This window comes from Myotis daubentonii, chromosome 1 (assembly GCF_963259705.1).
Source record: "Myotis daubentonii chromosome 1, mMyoDau2.1, whole genome shotgun sequence".
In the NCBI taxonomy this organism is placed as follows: domain Eukaryota; kingdom Metazoa; phylum Chordata; class Mammalia; order Chiroptera; family Vespertilionidae; genus Myotis; species Myotis daubentonii.
The window spans coordinates 85,708,429-85,724,951 of NC_081840.1; the positions used below are offsets into that span (position 1 = coordinate 85,708,429).

The following is a 16,523-nucleotide window of genomic DNA, read 5'->3' on the forward strand; positions in this document are numbered from 1 at the left end:
GAAAGTCTACAGATGTAAAATTGAGACAACACAAATGCTAAAATTACCAGAGAGAACTCTAAATCAGCTATTTTAACTATATTCCATGAGGTAAATAACATTTTTAAAATGATTGAAAGCAGACATTTTCCAGGAGAGAAATAAAAAGTGTGAGTAACAATCAAGTGAAAATTTGAGAAATGACAAATACAATATGGGGTGGGGACGGGATTCACTGGATGGTCTCAAGAGTGGAATGAAGATGACACAATCAGGAAACTTCAACATAAATCAATAAAAACTACCCAATTTGAAGAATAGAGAAAAAAAGATTGGGGGGGAAAATGAAACAGAATGTTAGCAACCTAAGAGAAGATATTAAAAAGTGTAACATTTGTGCCACTAGAGTCCCAGAAAGGAGAAAAAAATTGGTCCAGAAAATAGATTTGAAGAACTAACTCCCCAAATTTGATGAAATACAGATTCAAGAAAATCAGCAACCTCAAATATACAACAAATGCAAAGACAACCTTGCACAGACAAATCATAATCAAACTACAAAAAATCTTGAAAGCAGCAAGAGGAAAAACACAAAAAACAAAGATTAGAATGAATGCAGCCCTAGCCGGTTTGGCTCGGTGGATAGAGCGTCAGCCTGCGGACTGAAAGGTCCCAGGTTCGATTCCGGTCAAGGGCATGTGCCTTGGTTGAGGGCACATCCCCAGTAGGGGGTGTGCAGGAGGCAGCTGATCGATGTTTCTCTCTCATCGATGTTTCTAACTCTCTATCTCTCTCCCTTCCTCTCTGTAAAGTATCAATAAAATAGATTTTTAAAAAAAAAAAAAAAAAAAAAGAAAGAATGAATGCAGATTTATTATCAGAAACCATAGCCCTAGCCGGCAGACTGAAAGGTCCTGGGTTCATTTCTGGTCAAGGGTGCATGCCTGGGTTGTGGGTTCGATCCCAGTATGGGGTGTGCAGGAAGCAGCTGATCAATGACTCTCTCTCATTATTGATGTTTCTCTCTCTCCTTCTCCCTTCCTCTCTGAAATCAATAAAAATATATTTAAAAAGAAACCATAAAGGCCAGAAGACAGTGGAATATCTTTAAAACTCTAGAAAACCCACCACCCCAGAATTCTATATCCAGAAAAAACATCTTCACAGCATAAAGGCAAAATAAAGACATTTTCAGATGGAAAAACAAAACAAAACACTAAGAATTCATCACTAGCAGCCTTCCCCTAAAAGAAATGCTAAAGAAATGGATGAAAGAAAGTAATACCAGAGAGAGACACAGAACTGCAGGAATAAAAGAAGAGTAACAGAAATGATAAATATCGAGGTAGTGTAATAGATTAATTTTCTCCTATTAAACTGACTACAGAAAGCAAAAATTAGAACACTAAATCTTCAGATTTTCAATGTATGTAGATTTAATAAATATGACAACTATAACATAAAGGGAGAGAGGATAAATAAAGCTACACGCTTGTAAGTCTTCTTCATTTTACTTTAAACAGTAAGATATTAGCTCTAAATTAATTGTAATCCCTAGAGCAATCACTAAAAAATAGAGACAGCCCTATATGGTTTGGCTCGGTGAATAGAGCATCAGCCTGCGGACTGAAGGGTCCCAGGTTCGATTCCCATCAAGGGCATGTACCTTGGTTGCCAGCACATCCCCAGTAGGGGGTGTGTAGGAGGCAGCTGATTGATGTTTCCCTCTCATCGATGTTTCTCTCTATCCCTCTCCCTTCCTCTCTGTAAAAAAATCAATAAAATATATTTTTAAAAAGAGAAAACAGACAAAAAATGTAAATTAAATAAAATGCTAAATATTCAAATAATGCAAAAGGTAGAATGCTAGCATCAGCAGCACATATACTAAAACTGGAATGATACAGAGAAGATTAGCATGGCCCCTGCACAAGAATGACATTCAAATTTGTGAAGTGTTCCATATTTTTAAAAAAGAGAAAAAAAGGCAAGAAAGAGGAAACAGAGAAACAAATAAGCAAACAAAAAAAAAAACAGAACAGCAAAAAAGAAAAGAAATAATATAACATTAAACATGTATCTGAACATACCAAAAATTACATTAAATGAAAATGGTCTAAACTCACCAATTCAAAACTGTCAGGTTGCATTAAAAAAACAAACAAACAACAAGCCTTGGCCCACGTGGCTCAGTTGGTTGGGCGTTGTCCAGTACACAGAAAGGTCACCAATTCAATTCCCAAGCCCAGGTTGTGGGTTCCATCCCCAATTAGGGTGCATGCAAGAGGCAACGAATCAATGTTTCTCTCTCACATCTATCTCCCTCCCTCCCTCCCTCCCTCCATCCCTCCCTCCCTCTCACTCTCCCCCCTTCCTCTCTCTATAAAATCAATAAGAACATTTTTTAAAAAAGAAAAGATTAACACACACAAGCCAGCATTATACTGTCTACAAGAAACCCACATCCTATCTAATAAAAAAGAAACATGGTAATTGGCGTATGACTGCTACCCTTCCCATTGGCTAATCAGGGTGATATGCAAATTAACTGCCAGCCAAGATGGCGGCCAGCAGCCAGGCAGCTTGAAACTAACATGAGGCTTGCTTGCTTCAGTGATGGAGGACTCCAACGTTCCTCGCCTGCCTTGCCGGCCTCTGAGCTTGCAGTTTAAGAAACACTGTAACAAATATAGAAGCTAAACAAAACCCCAGAAACCAGCTTTCAGCGAACTGGGATCTCAGAGCTGGAGTTGATACAGAGTTTCGATTATAGAACCGAAACAAACCAGATACCTGCTTTCAGGAGCAGAGGCCTAAGAGCTGGAGACAGAGCTAAAGCTGGCCCAGAATAAAAAAGAAGAAAAGAGGCAGTTGGGAGCTTTAGTCCCAGCCTGAAAACAGCCCTCAGCCCCTCACCCAGACTGGCCGGTACCCCAATGGGGACCCCCACCCTGAAGGGTGTGTGACCAGCTGCAAACAGCCATCATCCCCTCATCCAGGCTGGCCAGGCACCCCAGTGGGGACCCCCACCCTGATCCAGGACACCCTTCAGGGCAAACCAGCCAGCCCCCACCCATGCACCAGGCCTCTATTCTATATAGTAAAAGGGTAATAGGCCTCCCAGCACCGGGATCAGCGGAGCCGCGAGGCCTCCCGGCACCAGGATCAGCGTGACAGGGGGCGGCGCCCCAAACCCCTGATCGGCCCTGCTCTGTGGGTGATAGAGGGCGGCGCCCCAACCCCCCCACCCTGCTCTGTGTGTGATGGGGGCGGTGCCCCAACTCCCCTATCGGCCCTACTCTGTGAGTGACAGGAGGCAGCTCCTCAACCCCCTGATGGGCCCTGCTCTGTAACAGGGGGGAGCTCCCCAACCCCCTGATGGGCCCTGCTTTGTGCGAGACAGGGGGGGAGCTCCCCAACCCCCTGATCAGCCCTGCTCTGTGCATGACAGGGGGCAGCGCCCCAACCCCCTGATTGGCCCTGCTCTGTGCGTGACAGGGGGTGGCGCCGCAACCTGCCTTGAGTGTGACAGGGGCGGTGCCCCAACCCCCCAATCAGCCCTACCCTGACGTGACTGAGGGTGGCATCACAACCTCCCAATCCGCCCTGCTCTGTGCATGACAGGGGGCAGCGCCCCAACTCCCCAATCGGCCCTGCTCTGAGCCCGACCAGGGGCTGCACCTAGGGATTAGGCCTGCCCTCTGCCACCCGGGAGCAGGCCTAAGCCAGCAGGTTGTTATCTCCCAAGGGGTCCCAGACTGCGAGAGGGCACAGGCTGGGCTGAGGGACCTCCTCTCCCCACCCCAAGTGCACAAATTTTTGTGCACTGGGCCTCTAGTTATATATAATGATGATAAAATCCTAAAATTAACTAACAGGCCTTCAAAATATATGATGCAAAAACTGGGAGAACTGATGAGTAATAGATAAGACTACAATTATAATCAGGGACTTCAACACCTCTCAATAACCTATCAAACAAAACAGAAAACTACTGAGGATATACATTGAACACCACTATCAACAAACTTCACTTAATCTGACACTTGCAGAACATCGCACCAAACGAGCATAATATACCTTCTTCTCAAACTGCATGTGAACCATTCGCCAAAAATAGACCACATCAAGGACCATAAAACAAACCTTAACAAATTTAAAATAACTAAATTATATGAATTATGTTCCTTGACCACAATAGTAACATAGAAATATCTGTGAAATCCCCAAATATTTGGAAATTTAGCAACACACTTCTAAATAACTCAAGGGTAAAAAAGAAAGTTTCAAAGAAAATTGTAAAGTATTTTGAACCAAATGAAAATATACATCAATTAAAGCAGAAAAGATAAATTTATAGTACTAAATGATTATATTAGAAAAGATCTCAAATCACTGACATCAACTTCCACCTAAAAAATTAGAAAAAAGAGCAAATTAAACCCAACCAACACAGAATAATAAAGAGCAGAAATCAATGAAGCTTAAAACAGAAAAACAGAGAAAAACAAATGAAACCAAAAGCTGATTCTTTGACAAGATAAATAAATTTGATAAATCTCTAGCCAGATTGATCAAAAGATAAAAATCAGCAGTATCAAGATGAAAAGGAGAATTATCACCAGAGACTGTACAAATATCCAAAGGATAAAAAGGAATATTACAAACAACTCTATGCCCATAAATTTTAATTTATATTAAATAGACCAATTCCTTGAAAGACATAGTATTAAAATTTACTGAAGAATTAATTAACCTGAACAGTCCTCTATTACAGAAAATAAATTAGTAGTAGAGACCTTCAAACATATCAATTTAATCTCTTATGGTTTATGCTTTTTTTTTAAGATATATTTTTATTGATTTCAGAGAGGAAGGAAGAGGAAGAGAGAAATAGAAACATCAATGATGAGAAAAAACCATTAATCAGCTGCCTCCTGCGCACCCCCCACTGGGGATAGAGGCCAAAACCCAGGCATGTGCTCTTGACCAGAATCGAACCCATTCAGTCCGAAGGCCAACACTATCCACTGAGCCAAACCAGCTATGGCTGGTCTATGCTTTTGGTGTTCATTCAAGAAATATTTGCCTAGGAAAGAACGAAGATGGCGGCATAAGTTATAAACCTGAATGTGCTGCCCCCCAAAAAACAACGTTAAAACTACAACTATAAGACAAAACAGCTATCATCCAGAACCGCGGGAAAGCTGGCTGAGTGGAAGTTCTACAACTAGAAGGAAAGAAAAAAGCGCATTGAGACTGGGTAGGAGGTGCAGAGGCGCCAAGAACAGAGGTACAAAGGCCCGCGTGAGGCAGCTGCACCTGGGTGCGCAGATTTTTTCAATCGGAAGGGGATACAAGCTCTCCAATGCACTGAACTCATTTATGGCGAGACTCTGGGGTCCCAGACTCCTACAGGGAGAAACTAGACTGTCTTCCAGCGGGTGGGAAAGCTAGGGTGGCTTTCTCACAGAGCTGCTCACAGAGATCATTGTTGCTGTGGGGGCATGGGATTCAGGGACACAGAGGGACTTGGGGACGCAGAGACGCGAAGTCGCAGAGAAGCTGACAACAGCCATTGCTGTTTGCTCCGCCCTAGTGATTCTCTGAGACCCGCCCCACTCAATTTACATCCCCATCCAAGCTGTGCCCAGCTGCACAAAGGAATCACCTGAGCTTTTACAGCCTAACCTAACAAACTGCAGCTGGGTCAGAGAGTTCCAAAACTTCCAAACCCCAAACAAAGAGGAGAAATCTGCTGATATCGCTGTAGCTCCTGCTGGGTGGACTCACACAGTGGTTGACTTGGAGATCCAGGAGCCAGGGTACCCTGGTCAGCTACCAGATTTCACCTCCTCACATCCATAAGGGACACACTCAAGAAGCAGACACAGTGAGCACCAAAGCCCCACTGAAGCAAGTCCTACCCCATAAGGGTGTCTCCAGCACAGCAGTTCTTCCACTGTAGACACAGCGGGTCCTCGCAGTCAGCCAAAAATGCGGAGAAAGAAACATGTCACAAATGAAAGAAATGGAAGAAAGCAAACTAATGGAGGACACAGAGTTCAAAACTACAGTTATAAGGTTACTCAAGAATCTTCTACGAACCTCTGAGGAACTTAGTGAGACCTTCAAGATAATGAGAATGCCAAACAAATGGAAAAAGACCAGTCAGAAATTAAACATACACTGACTGAAATAAAGAATAATATACAGAGGTCCAACGGCAGACTAGAGGATCCCAAGAATCAAGTCAAAGATTTGAAATACAAAGAAGCAAAAAACACCCATCCAGAAAAGCAAAATGAAAAGAGAATCCAAAAATATGAAGATAGTGTAAGGAGCCTCTGGGACAACTTCAAACATACCAACATCCGAATTATCGGGGTGCCAGAAGAAGAGAGAGATCAAGATACTGAAAGCCTACTAGAAGAAATCATGACAGAAAACTTCCCCTACCTGATGAAAGAAATAGACTTACAAGTCCAGGAAGCGAAGAGAACCCCAAATAAGAGGAATCCAAAGAGGACCACACCAAGACACATCATAATTAAAATGCCAAGGGCTAAAGACAAAGAGAGAATCTTAAAAGCAGCAAGGGAAAGAAACTCAGTTACCTACAAGGGAATACCCATACGACTGTCAGCTGATTTCTCAACAGAAACTTTGCAGGCCAGACGGGAGTGGCAAGAAATATTCAAAGTGATGAATAGCAAGAACCTACAACCAAGATTACTCTACCCAGCAAAGCTATCATGTAGAACTGAAGGTCAGATAAAGAGCTTCACAGACAAGAAAAAGCTAAAGGAGTTCATCACACCAAACCAGGATTATATGAAATGCTGAAGGATATTCTTTAAGAAGAGGAAGAAGAAGAAAAGGTAAAGATAAAAATTATGAACAACAAAATGACAACAAATAAATATCTATCAACAAGTGAACCTAAAAATTAAGTCAGAATAAACTCGTGAATATAATAGAAGCAGGGGTACAGAAAGGGAGTGGACTGACAATTCTTGGGGGGAAGGAGGCGTGGGGCGTGCGGGAAGAGACTGGACAAAAATCTTACACCTATGGATGAGGACAGTGGCAGGGGGTAAGGGTATGGGGTGGTGGAAACCAGGTGGAGGGGAGCTATGGGGGGAAAAAAGAGGAACATCTGTAATAATCTGAACAATAAAGATTTATTAATTTAAAAAAAAGAAATATTTGCCTAACCTAGAGTCACAAAAGGATTTCTCCTATGTTTTCTTCTAGAAGTTTTATTGTTTTAAGTTTTAAATTTAGGTTTATGATTCATTTTTAGTGTATTTTTTGTATACAATAGAGTATGGATCAAAGTTATTTTTTACTTTTTTGCATATGGATATGCAATTGTTCCAGCCCTATTAAAAAAGTATCCTTTATCCACTTAACTGCCTTTGCACCTTTGTTGAAATAAGTGTTGATGTATGTGTGAATCTATTCCTGAGTTCTATTTCATTGGTCCATTTATCTTTACACCAATACCACATTGTTTTGATTACTATAGCTGTATAATAAGAACTGAAATACGGTAGCATTACTTCTCCAATTTTATTCTTTACCAAAATTGTTTTGGCGAGTCTAGGTACATTGTATTTCCATATGAATTTTGTAAATTCTACATCTTGTCAGACTTATCTGTATAATTTTAGAAGAAATGAAAACTCATATTTACACAGAAATCTGTATGCTAATGTTTATATCAACTTTAGTTACATCTTCACCAAAGCCAGAAAAACCTAAATGTCCTTCAAGAGGTGAGTGGATAAACCATATATGATACCTGCATAAAATGGACTACTACTCAGAAATGAAAGGAAAGGAACTATTATACACACAGCAACACAAATTACTCAAATGAAAATTACTACATGAAAGAAGCCAGACTCATAAGGCTACAGACTATATGTACGATTCCATTTATATGACACTAGAGGCCCAGTGCATGAAATTCTTGCGGGGGGGGGGGGGGGGGACTCAGCCCATCCAGCAACCCCTCACAATCTGGGACCACTGGCTCCTAACCGCTCGCCTGCCTGCCTGCCTGATCGCCCCTAACCACTCTGCCTGCCTGCCTCATCGCCCCTTATCCTTCTGCCTGCCTGCCTGATTTGCCCCTAACTGTTCACCTGGCTGCCTGATCACCCCTAACCACCTCTACCTCGGCCCCCACCACTGTGGCTTCGTCCAGAAGGTCATTCAGCTGTCTGGTCTAATTAGCATATTACACTTTTATTAGTATAGATTCTGAAAGAGTCAAAACTACAGCAACAGAGAACAGACCACTGGATGCCAGGTACTGAGGCTACAGGAGGGCTTAACTTCAAAGGGATGGTTCCAAGGAATTTTTTGGGGTGATAGAATTGTTCTGAATTTCAAATGTGGTATAGTTACACAACTATATGTATTTGTCAAACTCAGATTTCAGCATACACAATTTAAATAAATTTAAGAAAAAATTGAATATTATGCATACTTACAGCCCTCCCTTAATATTGTTAAAAGTATACATGTATGGCACAAAATCTTATATACATTACAATTAAGGAGTTATTCAAAATTTTAAACTTGCTAAAATTTATTTTTATATATTAAACCCAGTACTACACTATTATGCCAACTTACAGACTCAAATGTAGTCTAATTAGGAAACTTTAAGATCATTCAGTCTATATAGAACTACTATCAGACCAGTCAATCACACAAATGACATGAAGAAGAATCTTCAGATGAATCCAATTTTAAGCAATGGTTTCCAAATTGCTACCTGCAATGACATCAAAATCTTTTCCCCTAATGGAAGTGGAGATCAGTAACTTAAAACAAGAACAAAAAATGTTTAGTGAGGTTCCAAAGAGAAAAAATTTCTATACTACTACAAACAATTTCTATACTACTATAACTATCACTAGAGGCCTGATGCACGAAATTCATGCAAGAGTAGGCCTTTCTTTCCCCCGCTGCCAGCACCAGCTTCCCTCTAGCACCTGGAACCCAGGCTTCCCTCGAAGCCCTGGCTTCATCTGGAAGGTTGTCCAAAAAGACATCTAGTCTAATTAGCATATTATGCTTTTATTATTATAGATATGCTTTTTCCAGACTTCATCACTTTGACTTGGGCCAAGATTTCAGAACAATTTACAATATAAAGAAATTTAACTTTCTTAAAAGAAGTTATCCACAGCAGCAATATTTTACTGAGTACAGTATTAAAAATGGGCACTTCTGTATCAACTAAAATTTTTTTAAACTGTAACAGATTAATAAATTTTGCTTCTTGAAGATAATAATACCTTTTCATCCATTTCATCTTTTATTCTATTACTGCCCCTACTCCCAACCTTGATGCTCTCTGTATTGCTTAGTCAAAAATAACTACTGGCACAGCAGTTTAAAGTTATGGTCTTTCCTCACAAAGAGGAATAAATCAAACTCCAATATGTAGACTTGATTTTAGCCAATTAAAATATACCACAAACCAAATCGCAGTTCATTCAACAAATATCTATTGAATGCCTTTTTATGCCAAAAACTGTGCTAGGGAGTAGAATACAAAGATGACTAAGACAGTGCTGGGGTTCCAGGGAACTCAAAGGTCTAATGACACAGCCAATAAATAGGCAAAGTATACATATATATTGTTATAAATTCTATGCAGTTGGTTTTTTGCATCTTAAAGGTGACAGACACTTTGGTTAACTCAACGAAAGCTCATTGAAGCTCATTATTTATTGGCTCCCTAGAGAGAGAATGTTTCTCATCATCCAGTATTTCTCTCTGCTGTCCACTGCAATGAAGCACACACTGTACACAGTTGTTGTCTCTAGAAATTCACTTATTTAACTTTTCAGGATTATATATATTTGATACAATCAACATTCTCAAATCAGGGAAAAACAGTTGCAGGGCTGATCAACGAAAATGATTTCACTTCCTTATTACTCTGCCATTGGGTAGAAGAAAACAAGAGTCAATATGGAAAAGGCAAGTACATTAATGGGGGGGGGGGGGGTAGGGAAAATACACACTGATGCTATCCCTGTTTCTTACAGAGAAGAATACAACTTTCCTCCTCCTGCATATTCCCCAACTAGTTTCATGACTCACAAATACCTTACAAAGGCATTTTTAGGCATAAGTGAAAAACAGGTACAATATAAAGAATTTTTTTCAATCTGTTCAATATATGGATAGTAGCTATTGTGTATGCCAGGCACTATGCTTCGCAATGGAAAAACAAAAGTAGTAGCAGTAGTATATGAAAATGCAGGAGAGGACTTCGAGGGGTATAAATGTTATCCATTAGGTAAAGAAGCCAAAAGATTTTGTAAAAGAAGAGTGGTACAATCAAATCAATAGTTTAAGAATGTAACTCTGGGTATAACTTAGAGGCAGAGATATCAGCTTTGAAGCTACTAGCACTATATGAGTATAATCATTTCCCCATATCAACCCTACATATTATTCTTTTTACTTTTACTGATTTTTAGAGAGAGGAAGGGAAGGGGGAGCGAGAGAAGCAATGATTTGTTGTTCCACTTATTTATGCATTCATTGGTTGATTCTTGTACGTATCCAGGCAGGGATCAAACCTGCAACCTTGGTGTGTCTGGACGACTAGATATTATTCTTTTTTTTTTTTTTTAATATATTTTATTGATTTTTTACAGAGAGGAAGGGAGAGAGATAGAGAGTTAGAAACATCGATGAGAGAGAAACATCGATCAGCTGCCTCCTGCACATCTCCCACTGGGGATATGCCCGCAACCCAGGTACATGCCCTTGACCGGAATCGAACCCGGGACCCTTCAGTCCACAGGCCGACGCTCTATCCACTGAGCCAAACCGGTTTCGGCGATATTATTCTTTTTAATCTCCTTCTTCAGGAGGAAAAATAGATGTCATCAGACAGAAATCCCATCAACTTTTTACCATCAAACCTAAAACATCTACATCTAACCCCTCCATCTTCCCGGTTTTACAACAGGAGAAGTTTTAAAACTTCTCTCCCCAGCAGTGGATCAGAGCTTTGCTACACAATGTGGATTTTCAAACCAACAGCTTCAGCCTTACCTGGTAGCATATTAGAAATGCAGAATATCAGGCACCACACCAGACCAACTAAATCACATTTTGCAGCTTAACAGGATCCCCCAGGTGACTCACATTATGCATATTAAAATTTTAAAAGCACTGCTCCTGACAAGAGCCAATTCTCTCCCGGTTTTTTGTTGTTGTTGTATTTTTTACTTTTTTCAGAATCCTTACACTAGAGATTATCCATTTTTCTCCTATCACTTTGACATTTAAAAGAAAAAGCCCACACTCGCATTCCAATCCAACTTCTCAAAAAAGTTTTTCGCATTGTCTCCATTTCTTCACTTTCTACTTACTCCTCAACCCATTCGGATATGTCCCTCATCACCATTCCACTCCGAGTCCTCATTAAGATCAATGATCTTGAGAATGTTGCTAAATCCAAAGGACACCTTTTAGTCTTCAACCCTACTTGACCTCTCTCACCATATTCAACACAATTGTCCTTTCTCGAATCATTTCTTTCCTGTGCTGGCATGTAAACTAATGATGCAAAAACAATCTATAATAATAAAAGCATAATATGCTAATTGGACCAGACGTCCTTCCAGACAAAGCTGGGGCTGTGAGGGAAGGCTGGGTCCCGACTGCCGGCAGGCACCTGGGGGAAGGCCTACTCTTGCACAAATTTCATGCATCGGGCCTCTAGTAGTGGATAAAACTGTTGGTGCTTTAGTATGAATCAAGGTAGTGGCACTAAACTGTACTACAAGTTCTGGCATGGGAATTTTTAAAAACCAACTCTACTATAGAATAACATTGGTGAAGCAAAAGAAATCATTAATGTCACTAATCACAAACCTTGAATACATTTTTTTAATATTCTACTTAAGGAAATGGGACGAAAGTGTCAAGTACTTCTGCATACCAAAGAATGATGGTTGTGTCAAGGGAAAGTACTTGTACAACCTTTGGAGAGCCCAACTCGCCACTTTTTTCATGCAACATCATTTTTACTTCAAAGAACTTCAAACTGTGGTTATGTAGACTTGGATATCTGACAAACATTTTCTCAAAAATTAATGAAGTTAAGCCTTCCATTTCAAGGAAAACAATTTGACTATTTGTTGCCATTGATAATATTCAAGTATTCAAGCAAAAATTACAATTTGGGGAAACTTGTGTCTGCCACTGTGACACTGACAGTTCCCCAATATTTAAAGATTCTGGTGAAATCAGTAGTCATATCAGCAAATGTGTTTTTGATATTTTGGATGACATTATGTCAATTTAGGATATCTGTCTAACTCAGTAGACGAATATTTTTCACATGACCAGTAAGTATATGACTTTACAAACTTAAACATGGGTTAAAAATCCACTCAATGTACAAGTCCTATTTTACCTCCTAAATGTCTCCAATCTATCCACTTATTTATACTTTTATTACAGCAATCCTTTCTCTGACTCATAACCTAAAAAGTCTACAAGCATTTGTCCTCAACTATTCTCCATAATGAAGGTTATGTTTTTAAAAGAAAAATTTAATCACATCTCTCTTTCATTGCACTTCCCATCGCCTTGAGACAAAACCAAAAGCTTAGCATACACAAAAGACTCCATCTGGCCGAAACCGGTTTGGCTCAGTGGATAGAGCGTCGGCCTGCGGACTGAAAGGTCCCAGGTTCGATTCCGGTCAAGGGCATGTACCTGGGTTGCGGGCATATCCCCAGTAGGAGATGTGCAGGAGGCAGCTGATCGATGTTTCTAACTCTCTATCTCTCTCCCTTCCTCTCTGTAAAAAATCAATAAAATAAAAAAAATTAAAAAAAGACTCCATCTGATATTGACCCTACCTCAACCCAGCTCTCCAGCAACTTTTCCTTGCCCCTGTCACATTAGCTTTTTCCAAGTTCCTCAGCTGAGGATTATTAATTACTCACTTAGTAATTCATCTTCAATAATTATTCATTCAAAAATGAAGGCAATTAAAAAATGCGTTATCAATTTAATAACACAATATTTATCCCCACTTCAAAGAAATTAAGACAATTATATCAAATTTTACATCAACATCTCAAATATTTTCTATTAACTACCTCAAAATGGTATTAAAACAGCATTCAGAAGAAAAACATGGCATTAATGGCTACTCTAATAATGAATTCTCTTTTACATTTTTGAATAAATTCTACATTTTAACCTCTGAATAAAATTGTTTAAACTGTCCAAACTTCATAATCTGTTTCTACTATTCCAAAAGTATGCCATATGGGTAACATCCAATTTATACCCTCCAAACTGAAATTTACAAGGCAATGGTTTGCTGTAACAAAAGATGTCATGTGACTTAATACTTACAAAAAATTGGCAGTTATAAACATATGCTCATTATCATCTACACTTTCATATCGATTTCTAGTTAATTTCTTGGAACAGGCATAGTTACCTTCAAGTATCTGCATTTTAGCAGTTCATAACATATTTTGAAAATGAATCAACCAAGCTATGGTTAAAAATGTATTCCCTACTTATCCCTATGCATTCAACAAACACATATTTGTGTCATCACAATTATCATTACTCGACTTACACAGAAAAGTGTAAATGCAAAACTTTTTAAAAGGTAGCTTTAAAATTCTAAACAAACTGAAGTCAGCAAACAGTTGAAAACAGATGTCACTACAGCAACCCCAAAGGAAGATGACCAAGTGATGTACTTACGTTTCAAAACATCGATCCACATTGTCAGACATCAGAAGCAGCATGCATAGCTGTTCAAGTGCTATTAGTTGCATGTCCCTTTCATCTCCCTGTCCCATCTGTAGCCATTCCAGCAATGTGTCTGGATCCACATCTGCCATGTTTTCTTTTTTAAGCCTCTTTGCTTAAATTAAAAAAGGGGAAAAATTCCTTTAAATGTCCAGGATTGATCAGTTTGGGGTTTAAAATGTTTTCCTTTGCATCAGTGGGAACCAAATTTTCATGGTGTCCACCTAGAAATTAGAAAAGACTCGTAAGTTATGTTTTTTTAACATAGTGCTTAGTGCACATAGTGCTTTCAACTTTCCTTATTCCTCGGATTTAACGTTCCTACAGCATACTAAATAAAAACCAGTTTTGCACAAGAGTATAAGCTGATTAGGTTTCGGCTTAACTGGAAACCAGAGCTCTTTGTCAAAGTCAAACAAGCTTCGGATCCCACTACTGCTATCACTAACGTCTGTGCCAAAAGGCAAAGAACACCTTACTAAAGGTTCTTTTTTTTTCCAGCAAACTTCTTCACACCCCCCCCCCCAACCCAAAACTGATCTTCAGATAAGGGTTAGGTTCGGGCTCTAAGCACTTTGAACCATTACCCTCCAAGTTAAGGTTCTGCTTTAAAATCACCTCTCAATTCACAAATTTGGCTGACTTCTCCATATACCCACTACTATTCGTAAGATGTCCAAATACAAACGGCAATGACGTGCAAGATGCACCTACGAATACAGACTCGGTTAGGAATTTTGGCAGTCTTGTCAACTGTTCTTAAAAGTTTAAAAAGAAACGCTAGAAGTAAATACAACGAAATAAAACAGTACGATGAGAATATAGGCCCTTCTAAGCACCTCTTTCCCCATCCCCACAGAATGGAGCAGTTGGTGAACACACACACACACACACACACACCAGGGAACCAGCTCCACAAGGAAAGTCATTACCAAAGCCTGTAAGCGCCCTAATGGAGGGCAGCTCTGGGTCCCACGTAAGCCAGAGCTGCAGGTGTGCGGACCCAGAGGCGGGCCCGGGTGGGCACCCATCGGCGGAGACCGGCAGGGACGACCGACCCAGCACCGGAGCGCACCAAACCCCGCTCAGTGAGCTCCCGTGACTCGGCGGGGAGCCTGGACGGGCGGCAGCAAAGCCTCCGCGCCCGAGACGAGGCCCCAGACAGGACGGCGCGTCCCGGGGAGCGGCGCCCAGAACTCCCGCGGCCTGGCGGGTCGTCCCTGGCGTGGCCGGGCAGCGAAGCCCTCTGAAGGGCAAGGCGGAGAAGGGGGGCGCCTTGGGCTCCGGCTCGGGCAAGCGGGGCTCCGCCGCCAGAGAGAAACAAAGGGGCCAAGCGGGTGAGTCGGCAGGAGCCCCGCCGACCTCACCAGGGGCCGGGGTCTCGCTCCCGGCCGCCGCCCGGCTTCCTGATCTCGGCCCCGAAGCCTCGCCCTTCCGACCGCCCAGAGCGCTCCCGCTTCCCCTTCCCTCAAGCTCTCACCCGGCCTCGGAGTCCCAAACCGCTCCGGTCCAGCTCCAGGCAGGCCGCGGGCAGAGCCAGGGCAGGCCGCGGCCCTCGAGTGGCCAGGAAGCCGCAGGTCGAGCCGGGGAAGGCGGCGACAGGAAACGCCGCGCCTCGTCCCTCCCCTTCCTCCGCGGGGTCCGGGTGACAGGGAAGGGAGAGGGTCCCCCGACCCGCGAAAGGCAGCGCACGTCCCGGCCCCGCACGCGGCTCCTCAGGCCCGCAGCTCAGAGGCACGCGCGATGCTGCCGGCGGCGGCGGGGGGAGGCCGCGTCCATCGCGATGCCGGAGGGGGAAGGGAGGGTCGGGCGAGAGCTGGGCGGGGAGGCCGGCGAGCTCGCTGGGGGCGGAGCCAATCGGCTCCGCTTCCAGCCTCCCGCTGGCCGCCACGTGGGGCGCTGCGGAGGCCGCTGGGCCAGCCGCGCTGGGGCGCTCACAGGCCGGAGGCGTCGCTGCCCCGCCAGGGCGCTCGGGCCTCCCGGGGCGCCGACTCCCTGGGCCAGTCGGCCGTCGCTCTGCCGTCGTACGTCCTGACGCCTTTCCGCTTCGCTGTCAGGGCGAGCGCGCTCCCCGCGCCGCGCGCGCTGTGCACGCGAGCCCGGCTGGTGCTGCGGCGCGCGCTCGGGCAGGGGCTCCGGCGGCTCCCTTCCGCCCGCCTCCCGCCCGGAGGCCCGCGCTCCGGGAGCTCCGCGCCTCCTCGCGCGCGGACGTGCTTCGGGGAAGGAAGAGCGGCTCCCTTCGGTCCCTGGAGGCAAGAGGCCCCTCAGTCCGCCAGGCAGGAAACCTTTCCCCACAGCCCCGGGGAGTACGTGCCGAGCGTTACCTCCATTGTGCAGGTGGAGAACTGAGGGCCCAAAAGCATAAACTGGCGCCCGTGGGCGCCCCACGGAAGCAGCAGCGCCGGGTGTGCTCTTGACGCTCCCGCGGAGCTTGGTCTCAAGTCCGTCCCGGGTTATTCCCCGAAACGTTTTCTTTCGCAAGCATTGAAAATAAAACATGCCTGCGTACAGGACGTACTTGGAAGTACTTAGGAGGTGATTAATCAGAAATGTGACTATTCGCTATCTCTTTGTAAAATAAATGAACCCCTCGGTGTGTGAGAGACATAAACTCATGTCCCAGGCACTCCCACTGTACGTTTTCATCTTTTTAAACAAAAATGAACATTACATGATAGTATTTGAGACGTGTTCCTATAAGAAATCGGAGA

General features: G+C 42.9%; 1 protein-coding gene and 1 non-coding gene across 12 annotated transcripts in view; one reads left to right on the forward strand and one right to left on the reverse strand.

Moving 5' to 3' along the window:
* HECTD1 (HECT domain E3 ubiquitin protein ligase 1) overlaps positions 1 to 16,255 on the reverse strand; it is a 92,082-nt gene extending 75,827 nt beyond the window's left edge. For 8 of the 11 annotated variants that reach the window (XM_059709840.1, XM_059709829.1, XM_059709819.1 and 5 more), the window contains exons 1-2: positions 15,293 to 15,430; positions 13,765 to 14,036 (exon numbers count right to left, since the gene is read on the reverse strand). In XM_059709840.1, the coding sequence (XP_059565823.1) occupies positions 13,765 to 13,904 (140 nt within the window). In that variant the 5' untranslated portion in view covers positions 13,905 to 14,036; positions 15,293 to 15,430. Of the gene's footprint in view, positions 1 to 13,764; positions 14,037 to 14,744; positions 14,876 to 15,292; positions 15,431 to 16,136 lie in introns of those variants that run through there. The other 3 variants (XM_059709755.1, XM_059709775.1, XM_059709765.1) reach the window with 3 other exon arrangements.
* LOC132223684 (U6 spliceosomal RNA) lies at positions 1,843 to 1,949 on the forward strand. The gene has a single exon (XR_009450506.1). It is a non-coding gene; the product is annotated as a U6 spliceosomal RNA (small nuclear RNA).
* Positions 16,256 to 16,523: the final 268 nt, after the last annotated feature.